This window comes from Neoarius graeffei, chromosome 1, assembly GCF_027579695.1.
Source record: "Neoarius graeffei isolate fNeoGra1 chromosome 1, fNeoGra1.pri, whole genome shotgun sequence".
NCBI classification, from domain to species: Eukaryota; Metazoa; Chordata; class Actinopteri; order Siluriformes; family Ariidae; genus Neoarius; species Neoarius graeffei.
In genome coordinates this window covers 76128375-76141054 of record NC_083569.1, presented here as the reverse complement: position 1 = coordinate 76141054, position 12680 = coordinate 76128375, and the positions used below count along the sequence as shown (strand labels likewise).

The 12680-nt window shown below is 42.1% G+C and overlaps 1 protein-coding gene across 1 annotated transcript in view; it reads right to left on the bottom strand.

The window, feature by feature from the left end:
* Positions 1-12447, bottom strand: part of fgf11a (fibroblast growth factor 11a) — a 184376-nt gene extending 171929 nt beyond the window's left edge. The window contains exon 1 of the mRNA XM_060927258.1: positions 12245-12447. Coding sequence (XP_060783241.1) covers positions 12245-12437 — 193 coding nt within the window. The 5' untranslated portion in view covers positions 12438-12447. The remainder of the gene's footprint in view (positions 1-12244) is intronic.
* Positions 12448-12680: the final 233 nt, after the last annotated feature.

Sequence of the window (12680 nt, the reverse complement as noted above, 5' to 3'; positions counted from 1 at the left end):
AAATTGGATCACACTTGTGTCTTAATTAGTACATACAATAGAGTTTTAAAAGTATTTTACCTTCCCAAGTAAAATAAACACACTACAGGTATAAAAGATGGATCCTTGACAGTACAACCCCAGCAACAATAAGAGGTCCAGTTTTTTATTTCTTTAATTGTGCGAGCGTAGACAGATGAGGTTATCTGATGTAAATAGGATGCAGGTTGCCCTCTAGATGCATTGCACACCAGTGACTCCAGTGTTCCATTGTATTTTAATCCTGCAAATGCTTAAATGTCACTGAAATGTCATCACCTTTCTTGTGAGTTGCTGTGTGTGTGTGTGTGTGTGTGTGTGTGTGTGTGTCTCGCATGTTTGTTACTCTTTGACAAAAGACATAAAACACTGTGGGAACCTTGTGTCCCAAATGTCCCCATAAAATTCCCCATTTTCCCTTTTATACTTTATTTTAAAACACACACACACACACACACCCCGCCCCCACCCCTTCCTAGGGTCTGGACACTGCTTAGCAATACACTTACTGTATTGCATCCCATTGCACTTGCATCATAGCACTCATATTCAAGGTTTTTTTTTAATCCTCACAATGAAATCAGATTTTCTGATACAAAAAAAAAATGCAGCTTATTTTTATAAATAAATAATACTTTTCCATTATCCATAACCACTTATCTTGTGCAGGGTCACAGGCAAGCTGGAGCCTATCCCACCTGACTATGGGTGAGAGGCAGGGTACACCCTGGACAAGTCGCCAAGTCATTGCAGGGCTGACACATATGGCCCTTTTCCACTACCCTTTTTCAGCTCACTTCAGCTCGCTTCAGCCCGACACGGCTCGCGTTTCAACTACCAAAGAACAGCACGACTCAGCTCGCTTCAGCCCTGCTTAGCCCCTAAAACTCGCACCGTTTTGGAGTGGGGCTGAAGCGAGCCAAACCAAGCCGAGTGAGTCTGGGGGCGTGAGCAGACACTCCCCTGTGCACTGATTGGTGAGGAGTGTCCTCACATGCCCACACATGCCCCGCGAGCGCGCTGGGATCTGTAAACACCGTAAACCCGGAAGAAGAAGAATTACGAATTACGAGAATTTCTGAAGCCTTATGTGCCTCGCCTCATCTATACGCTCTTGCCAGTATCTGTTGGCGTTGTCGGTGACTACAAGCCACAGAACCAAGACCAGCAACACTAACGACTCCATGTCCTCCATGTTTATTGTTTACTATCCGGGTCGTGAGACTACCACTTAAAAGCTCACTGATGTCACTGTTTGCGCTGCTTAATGACATCACGTGACGTCCACCCACTTTTGCTAACTCCACCCAATGTGTCCACCCACTTCCAGCCAGCACGGTTCAGCGCGGTTGTAGTCGAAATGCAACTCCAGCAGCCCCACTCAGCTCGACTCAGCCCGGCACGGCTCAGCCCGACTCAGCCGCGTTTGTAGTGGAAAAGCGGCAATAGAGACACACAACCATTCACACTCACATTTACACCTACGGTCAATTTAGAGCCACCAATTAGCCTAACCTACATGTCTTTGAACTGTGGGGGAAACCAGAGCACCTGGAAGAAACCCACATGGACACAGGGAGAACATGCAAACTCCACACAGAAAGGCACCTGTCAGCCACTGAGCTTGAACCTAGAACCTTCTTGCTACGAGGCCACAGTGCTAACCACTACACCACCATGCTGCCTAAATAAATAATAAAGTTAAATATGTGTAAGAATTGTGCTATGTGTAAGAGTTGGCCACCTGGCGAATTCATGCTCCATACTCGTGCAAACAAATAACGGGCATTATATCGCCAGAAAGTTGAGGTGTCAACCCTGTTGTAAGAAATAAGGAAATGCACAGTCCCTCCTCCCCTTCCTCCTAAATGTACAATCACCATCCATCCATCATCTGCAGCCACTTATCCTGTTCTACAGGGTTGCAGGCAAGCTGGAGTCTATCCCAGCTGACTATGGGCAAGAAGCAGGATACACCCTGGACAAGTCGCCAGGTTATCATAGGGCTGACACATATGCCGCTTTTCCACTACAAACGCGGCTGAGTCGGGCTGAGCCGTGCCATGCTGAGTCGGGCTGAGCGGGGCTGTTGGAGTTGCATTTCGACTACAACCGCGCTGAACCGTGCTGGCTGGAAGTGGGTGGACACATTGGGTGGAGTTAGCGAAAGTGGGTGGACGTCAGGTGATGTTGTTAAGCAGCGCAAACAGTGACATCAGTGATCTTTTAAGCGGTAGTCTCACGACCCGAATAGTAAACAATAAACATGGAAGACATGGAGTCGTTAGTGTTGCTGGTCTTGGTGCTGTGGCTTGTTGTCACTGACAACGCGGACAGATACTGGCAAGATCGTATAGATGAGGCGAGGCGCATAAGGCTTCATAATTCTCGTAATTCGTAATTCTCCTTCTTCCGGGTTTACGGTGTTTACAGATCCCAGCGTGCTCGCGGGGCGTGTGTGGGCATGTGAGGACACTCCTCTTCACCAATCAGTGCACAGGGGAGAGTCTGCTCACGCCCCCAACCTCACTCGGCTCGCTCTGGCTCGCTTCAGCCCCACTCCAAAACGGTGCGAGTTTTAGGGGCTAAGCAGGGCTGAAGCGAGCTGAGTCGTGCTGGTTTTTGGTAGTCGAAACGCGAGCCGTGTCGGGCTGAAGTGAGCTGAAGCGAGCTGAAAAAGGGTAGTGGAAAAGGGCCAATAGAGATAAACAACCTTTCACACTCACATTCACACCTACGGTCAATTTAGAGCCACCAATTAGCCTAATCTGCATGTCTTTGGACTGTGGGGGAAACTGGAGCACCCCAAGGAAACCCACCCAGACACGGGGAGAACATGCAAACTCCACACAGAAAGGCCCTTGCCATCCACTGGGCTTGAACCCAGGATCTTCTTGCTGTGAGGGGACAGTGCTAACCACTACACCACCGTGCCGCCCGTACAAGCACCACTCTCATAAAATTATCAGTCACTGAATATAGCCAAAAGCTATTTTTAGTCGATCCACTACTAGGTTCATACAATCTAACTATATAGTCATCAGCTATTAAAAAAAAAGCTACTAACTAACAGCAGGGCAAGAAACTGAGAGCCACTAAAGATCTCATCTCATTATCTCTAGCCACTTTATCCTGTTCTACAGGGTCACAGGCAAGCTGGAGCCTATCCCAGCTGACTACGGGAGAAAGGTGGGGTACACCCTGGACAAGTCGCCAGATCATCACAGGGCTGACACATAGACACAGACAACCATTCACACTCACATTCACACCTACGGTCAATTTAGAGTCACCAGTTAACCTAACCTGCATGTCTTTGGACTGTGGGGGAAACCGGAGCACCCGGAGGAAACCCACACGGACACGGGGAGAACACGCAAACTCCACACAGAAAGGCCCTCGCCGGCCACAGGGCTCAAACCCGGACCTTCTTGCTGTGAGGCGACAGCACTAACCACTACACCACCGTGCCGCCCTCTATAGTTTATATTATAGCTTAAATAACTTTTTTTTTTAGCAAGAAAACATCTACAGCAGCTCATGCTATGGATGTTAGTAGTGCAGTTAGCAAGAAGACAGCAACAGCAACTTGTGCATCAGTAGTGCATGAGACCACTACAACTCACAACATGGCAGATATGTATTTTTTTATTGTTATTAATAATGCAACTGATTCAACACTGCCTATAACTCAATAATATAACCAGACAGCTGAATGTTTTTGAATGATATGTTTGGCTTAATAAATCAGGTCAATTTTACTTTTATGAGAATGTGCTCTCACAGTTGCTGGCTTGTGCATTAGCAGATCTTCCACACAGCCAATTTAAAAATATATATATTATATATAATTTCTCACAAGCTTCTAGGGATATGTAACTTTTAAACTCATGCAAATGGTATGCACTCAGTCCAAAAACAAGATTACAATGTCCAGGTTTGTGAGTGGAGGTTCTGTAATCTGGTCTTGCATTATTGTTTGGCATTGCGATTCACTTTCTCCCAGTAGGGTCCCTTCCCTTTCTCTTCCCCCTACTCCAAAAATATGACATACTGACACACAAAATGATAACTGCAAATACATGTTCTGATGCCTGGATTCCGGTAGTTTCTACAAACTGCAGCAACCCATTTATGGTACTTCTCTTTACTTTCTGGCAGTCTGAGCTCAAAGCGAATGAGTATGTAGCCCACCAGTGACATGCGACTTCTCTCATCTTGGACTAAGGGCAGACTGGATGCTACAGTGACTCAATATCACCTCTTAAGGTACAAAGTGGTATTACGAGACAGACGGTGCATCCTGTCTTGGGGCTAGCTGGTTAGCATGCTAAATTAAGTAGATCTCTCTGCAATGCAAAACACAGACATCTTTGACATAACATCAAAGCTGTTACTTCTTCACATTCTGTTGATAATTTAATTTTTTTGACTTTTATAATTTTTGAATCCTTTAAAATAAAATTATTACAAAACACATTTATAGTTAGTGTATGTGTGTCTCTTTGGGGAGTGGGTAGGTCACTGTGACTGCTCAGTGATTTTGTTGATTGAGTTTCTGATCCTTCACTGCACACAGATTTATCTTCACCTACAGGATGCAAGTCTGGGTACTGCTTCTCAGCATGGAACAAGTGCTGTCACGAATGAGTAGAGTGTGTTGTGAGTGAGTGAGTGAGATAGAGAGAAAGTGCAAGCAAGCGATGCCTTTTTTGTTCTGGGTGCTTTGGCTGGTCTGAATTGGGGTTTGATGAAGAGCAGATACACCAAGCCAACACACACCCATTCCTTTGCAATCTAGGTTTAACAAGCTGGAGTAAACTTGAAGTTCTCTGACAGGCCTGAAAGTGAGTTAGAATGAAGGATTACCTTTTTGTTATCCCATTTTTCTTGCCCACACGGTGTCAGAAAAGTAAAGAGAAAAAAAGTGTGTGTGTGTGTGTGTGTGTGTGTGAGAGAGAGAGAGAAGCATTCTCAAAAGAGTTTATTGCAAAATTACAAAGGACTCTTTCTCGCTTTCTGATACAGACCACTTTCTATCATCCACATAAAACAATAACTGAATAACTGCAGGACTTTAGAGGAGTTTATGCTGATCCACACCCTGACCGAAGGAGAAATCTGTGTCCAGGTGCCGTGGAGACGAATGGTGCGGTATTGTAACTGGGAATTACCGCTCTGCACTCGGCACTCTGCTACAGCAGATGCTGTTCTATGGGAGGATGGTTTCCCTCATAATTACCATGATGAACCTGCCACATGACTGTCATAAATATACCCACAGAGACTACACAGAGCCTGACCCTCTGAACTAATGCAACTCTCTGAAATGTGTGTGTGTGTGTGTGTGTGTGTAATAAGTAAAAGTAAAATTTTTAGACCACCACCCCAGCATATATTCCGTCATACACTACAACATACACTCCACCATATACTATAACATACACTACAATATACACCCCAGCGTACACTTCAACTTATACTCCAACATACACCCCAGCATACAGTCCACCACAAACCCCAATGTACACCCCAGCATACACTCCACCATACATCGCAACATACATTCTACCATTCACTGCAACATACACTCCAGAATACAGCCCAACATACAATCCATCATAACATACACATCACCATACACCGCAACATACACCATAGCATAACTCAACATACACTCCACTACATACAACAATATACAGCCCAACATACACTCCACCATACACAAACATACACCCTAACATACAATCCATAATATAGCATACACCCCAACATACACACTACCATACACTACAATATACACCCCAGCATACACTTTACCTTAGACTCCAACGTACACCCCAGCATACACTCCACCACAAGCCCCAATGTACACCCCAACATACACCCCACAATACAGCCCAACATACACTTCACCAAACACCACAACATACACCATAACTCAACATACACCCCAATATACACTCCACTACATACAACAATATACAGCCCAACATACATCCCACCACACACTGCAACATACACTCCAACATACACTTCAACTTGTACTCCAAAATGCACTATAAAACACAGTGCAAAAAACACCCCAACACACACTCCACCATATACCCAACAATACAGCCCAACATACACCCCACCATGCACCGCAACATACACTTCAATATAGACTCCAAAATACACTACAAAACACAGCGCAACAAACACCCCAACATACACAGGGGGGAAACCATTGCCTAATGGTGAGAGATGCAGCTTTGGGACTAAAAGTTCAATTCTCTGGACCAGCAGGAATGGCTGAAGTGCCCTTGAGCAAGGGTACCAACCCTGTACTGCTCCCCAGGCTGCTCTGGATATGTTGCTTTGGATAAGAGCATCTGCTAAATTCCTGTAATGTAATTTAGCCCAACATACACCCTAACAATATTGTTTATATGTTATATACCCCAACATTCACCCCAAAAATATACTTACACAAAATGGCACAGAGGAATATGGCCTCTCATAGATATGCTAAAGACAGCTGGTCGAAAGGGAGGAACTTTTGCCAATGCCATGACACAAAAATATGTAAATATAAAACGGCTCATATCATTAACTGAAGGATTTACTCCAAAAGAATGAGGTTTGGTATAGTTAAATCCAGCACACAGTCTTTAAAGCCCCATTCTGCAAGAATTGTGTTATTGTTTTTTGCTCCTGGTCTCCCCCTACAGTTGTGGAGCATAATTCACTTTTATACCGCTATCATAAATACAAGTCGCCCTTTGAACCCTCTGAACAGCTGTACACGTGCATTTGTTGACAAGCTGAAGGATATGGAAGTGGTGTAACACCAAATTCTGTGACCATCATATTCTGTGGGCGCTGTGGCCACCAGGCAGCTTGAACTCACTCACACAAAGGAGTTTGTTACACAAACAACATAAGCTCATATACCACAAGAAAGTTGACTTTATATTGGACATTCACTGCACATTTGAGATTCTTTCTTCTATTTCTCAAGAAATAAACACACAAAATTGAAAAAAAAAAAGTGTATTTATTTACTTTGGAGTGGACAGGCAAAGATGATGTCAGAAGTTAAAGAACCAGGTTGACTGGCAAGGTGGAAAAATATTACAGGATTTTACACAAATATAACTGCATAGCTTTATTTATTGTAACATTAGAGATAAATATTTTCATAACAAAATGAATGACAAAAAAAGTTTTGCTGAAATATTGTGCTTGCATTTTCAGGCCATATACATTGTTTGCTAAGAATCTGATTGTGGAGTATGTGTGTAATCGACATGATATGGTTGGTGTAACAATCTTGTCACATGTAATGTATATGCTAACAACAAAAAAACAAACAAACAAAAAACCTTGGTGCCATCATAAAAATGTAATGTCTTGAAGACTTATGTCTTGAAGTAAACATGCAGTCGTCCAAAGATTCACAAGTATTGCACACAATACACAATTAACAATTACACAATTAACCTGACAAATTAAAAATTACCTTAAAAATTACCCCTTACACAAAATGAGGCAAATTTGGGCAACAAGCTAGCCAACAACGCTAGACAGCATCTGATGTTGGAGCACTTATTACTGGTGTCTGTGTCAGAGTACTATCTAGCAAGTCAAGATGTAGCTAGAAGCTAAACTTCTGTTGAACTGAACTGATTTGGCTTATAATCAAAAACTAGCAAGGCACCAATTTTGTTAACACAGTCAAACACTGTTAAACAGCCAAGCAAGATAAACAACACAAGGCATAGCAAGGCAGCTAACATAATATTACTAACTGATCCAACAGAAAGAAGCTCAGCTTGGCATCTGTCTTGCAGCCTTGTATCTCTCCTAGCACTTGCCAATAAGTAAAAGCCAGTCCAAAATTTACTCTTGTCCAGTCTCTTGTTCAGCCACTATCTTTTTTTGCCATGATGAGAATACTGACCTAGCTTCTTTTTGTAGTTATTAGCTAGCTCTATAGTTGTTAGCATGTTACGTGATGCTGTAAAGCGTTATGCAGCTGTTGCAGGAGGTCAGTTCTCATCAGAGCACTTTCCAGAATGTTCACCAGAGTTACAGTGGTGCTTGAAAGTTTGTGAACCCTTTAGAATTGTTTATATTTCTGCATAAATATGACCTAAAACATCATCAGATTTTCACACAAGTCCTAAAAGTAGATAAAGAGAACCCAGTTAAACAAATGAGACAAAAAAAAATTATACTTGGTCATTTATTTATTGAGGAAAATGATCCAATATTACATGTCTGTGAGTGGCAAAAGTATGTGAACCTTTGCTTTCAGTATTTGGTGTGACCCCCTTGTGCAGCAATAACTGCAACTAAACGTTTCCGGTAACTGTTGATCAGTCCTGCACACCGGCTTGGAGGAATTTTAGCCCATTCCTCCATACAGAACAGCTTCATCTCTGGGATGTTGGTGGGTTTCCTCACGTGAACTGCTCGCTTCAGGTCCTTCCACAACATTTTAATTGGAATAAGGTCAGGACTTTGACTTGGCCATTCCAAAACATTAACATTATTCTTCTTTAACCATTCTTTGGTAGAACGACTTGTGTGTTTCGGGTCGTTGTCTTGCTGCATGACCCACCTTCTCTTGAGATTCAGTTCATGGACAGATGTCCTGACATTTTCCTTTAGAATTCGCTGGTATAATTTAGAATTTATTGTTCCATCAATGATGGCAAGCCATCCTGGCCCAGATGCAGCAAAACAGGCCCAAAACATGATACTACCACCACCATGTTTCACAGATGGGATAAGGTTCTTATGTTGGAATGCAGTGTTTTCCTTTCTCCAAACATAATGCTTCTCATTTAAACCAAAAAGTTCTATTTTGGTCTCATCTGTCCACAAAACATTTGTCCAATAGCCTTCCTGCTTGTCCACATGATCTTTAGCAAACTGCAGATGAGCAGCAATGTTCTTTTTGGAGAGCAGTGGCTTTCTCCTTGCAACCCTGCCATGCACACCATTGTTGTTCAGTGTTCTCCTGATGGTGGACTCATGTGAGAGAGGCCTTCAGTTGCTTAGAAGTTACCCTGGGGTCCTTTGTGACCTCGCAGACTATTACACGCCTTGCTCTTGGAGTGATCTTTGTTGGTCGACCACTCCTTGGGAGGGTAACAATGGTCTTGAATTTCCTCCATTTATACACAATCTGTCTGACTGTAGATTGGTGGAGTCCAAACTCTTTAGAGATGGTTTTGTAACCTTTTCCAGCCTGATGAGCATCAACAATGCTTTTTCTGAGGTCCTCAGAAATCTTCTTTGTTCGTGCCATGATACACTTCCACAAACATGTCTTGTGAAGATCAGACTTTGATAGATCCCTGTTCTTTAAATAAAACAGGGTGCCCACTCACACCTGATTGTCATCCCATTGATTGAAAACACCACACTCTAATTTCACTTTCAAATTAACTGCTAATCCTAGAGGTTCACATACTTTTGCCACTCACAGATATGTAATATTGGATCATTTTCCTCAATAAATAAATGACCAAGTATAATATTTTTGTATCATTTGTTTAACTGGGTTCTCTTCATCTGCTTTTAGGACTTGTGTGAAAATCTGATGATGTTTTAGGTCATATTTATGCAGAAATATAGAAAATTATAAAGGGTTCACAAACTTTCAAGCACCACTGTATATAGTGTGCTAATTGCCCTAGACGGTAGTTCTGCTTCCTTAGAGGCATTTCTGAGACTGAGTCAGCTCAGTGGTGCCCTCTACTAGTACCAGCAGTTACTACATCAAGGGCAATGCCCTTTTATATATTATAGTATCTACTGTTCTAGATTTAGCCCTTTGCTTCTGTTTCTTAGTGAACAGATTTTTTTATTTCTGTTATTTCCATCTTAATGTATGTGTAAATAGAGGATATTACACAATTGCGTGAAGATATGAAGTTTATGTTTGAGTGGTGAATGTATATATCATGAGTGAGTGAAGCAAATGAGTAATATATTTTTCAACACAAGAAAATAAACTTCATATCTTCACACAACTGTGTAATCTTCTTTATATTATATGGACACATCCAAAAAAATGCAAGTTAATCAAAATAATTTTAATTTTGAACCAGTTCCCCATTTTGACAATGTGCATCTAGACAGTCGGAAAACACTGGGAGTGATGTCATTGGAGTGAAATATTGGAAATTATTATACATACAGGACACGTTTCCATAAAATAAAAACATGTATTCTATTCCCTTCTAGCGGGTTTCATTCATTTGGTTTGATAGCATGCAATATTGTTAGCGTATCGCTTATCCTACGTGTTTTACGTCACTCTACCCAATGGAGAATGAACATTGTATATGGTTTATAATATTGCATGGTTGTCAAGAAAACATGACATCATGCATTGGACATGTAAAACTTCCGTGCTAGCGACTGACTGTGATAATTTGTAAACAAACATAGCCACCAAGTTTGCTTCGTTAAATACGGAAGATTTTGAGAGAATTTTGAAAGAGAAAGATGCGCTGAATACCTGAAAAGAATGTGTCTGTATAATAATAATAATAATAATAATAATAATAATAATGTCTTTTTTGTGGTATATCAGATATATTCCATTCAGCTAGCATGATATTGAATGAGTCGAAGATGTGTTGAATATCATGCTAGCTGAATGGAATATATCTATCACTCAACGCCTGTGATGACCTGGCGACTTGTCCAGGGTGTACCCCGCCTTTCGCCCGTAGTCAGCTGGGATAGGCTCCAACTTGCCTGCGACCCTGTAGAACAGGATAAAGCGGCTAGAGATAATGAGATACCACTCAACACCAGCTAATATTATTTAAATATGTCACTCAGATCCATGGTGTATTTTGTATGAAAAATGCAAGTTTTTCAACACGAGAAGATCAACTTCATATCTTCAATTTGTGTGTTCTTTTTATCATATAGACACATTCACAAACAAAAAGTACCCAAATTTATCAAAACAATTCATCGATTTCCTCACGAGTGATATATAGAGATTTATGTCACGGTTTTGGATCTCAATGTCCTGGATGTAACTCATATGAAAAATATTTCCGAGTAAAACACTCGGTGTATTTCCGAGTAAAACACTCATGTCCATATTATATAACCTGATACATTGGTCTTGAGCATGCACAGAGTTGCATAAAAATAGACACTTTACAGAAAATGGAATAATTGGTATCAAACAAATCTAATGTCACTATTTTTTACAAGAGCTATGCAAGGTCACTCTGACTTGGTGACAAACAATGCATCATGCTGTTTCAGGCGGAAGAGGAGCAGATCGGATCGAGACACTTCTGTTCCACATCGCCTCTCCCATGATGCCGTAAAGCCCAGGAGGGTCTTCCCCCTCTGTTCTTTACCATGTTGCTGACCATGAACTCATCAGTGCTGTGATGGATTTATTGTAATGGAGGAAAGGTCTTTCTCTCTCACACACACACACACACACACACACAACATTTCTTTCTTGTTTGCATATGGCTTACAGGTGAGGAGGTATGGCAGGGAGAGGCTGGAAAAGTTGTAAATGCAGCTGTGACAATTTGACATGTGTGAATGATGGAGTCATTCACTGACCAAAAACCAGCAGGAGATCTCAAATGCACTGTGCCACGCAACCAAATAAATCAGACAGTCAGATCACATCAAACAATAATCTTTTCCTGCCAATGGATAGAAGGACGACACAGAACATACAAATGTCTTTTTTATGGACAGCTTTAAAGGAGACTTGTAAAGCTGTAGTCCCATCATTCATGTCAGGTCAGGGTCATGGTGTATTCAGAGCTTGTCCCTGAAATACCCTGGATGGGATGCCATTCCTTCACAGAGCTCCATGTATACACGCATTCTGATAGTCATGATCATTTTTGTCAAAGTGTTCCCTCACCATACAAATGTACTCAAATCACACACATGGAATTTATGCATAAATTTTGAAACCTCACCATGTACTTTTTCAAATTAATACCATAAAATTCCCAGAACCATTGGCAGGTCCATTAACATTCTTCACCCTCACGAAGAACACACTTCCTGTTACTGCATACTATATATGCTTCAAGATGAACTGAATTATAAACTATGACTTTTAATTTCAAACTCTCAAACTCTTATACCATTTGTGTATTTTATAACCGCATAACCCAAAAACGTAAAGTGTCTACCTGTGGAGAAATTGAAACCTTTTTGGACTCACCTGGTCTCTTCTCCAGTTTTCTCCCTTGACTGCCACATAGTCGCACTTTGGAGATGAGGATGAGGATCTGTTTCTGACACAGAGATTTGTTGCTCTTGGGGCAGGGTTTGCGCTTGTTGGAGATCTGCCGGTTGGCCTGCTGGTCCTTCACTTCCCTGCGCTGCCGGATCAGCGAGCTGGCGAGGGCAGCCATCTTGCTGTGCCCAGCTCACCCAAGAGGCACGGAGGGCGTCACTGAGCCGCCAAGCCGCCCAACCACCCAGGATGATAGACAGATATGGGCAACAGAGCACAGCCAGAAAGATACAAATTAAGGAAAAGTCTCTTGAGGGTGGAGGCTGTTACTGATGCTGAAGTTATTGTTGTTGTTGTTGGGTTGCTGGTGTTGTGTTTCAGAAGTCACTCTGATATGCCAATGTCGGACCTCGAGTGTGAC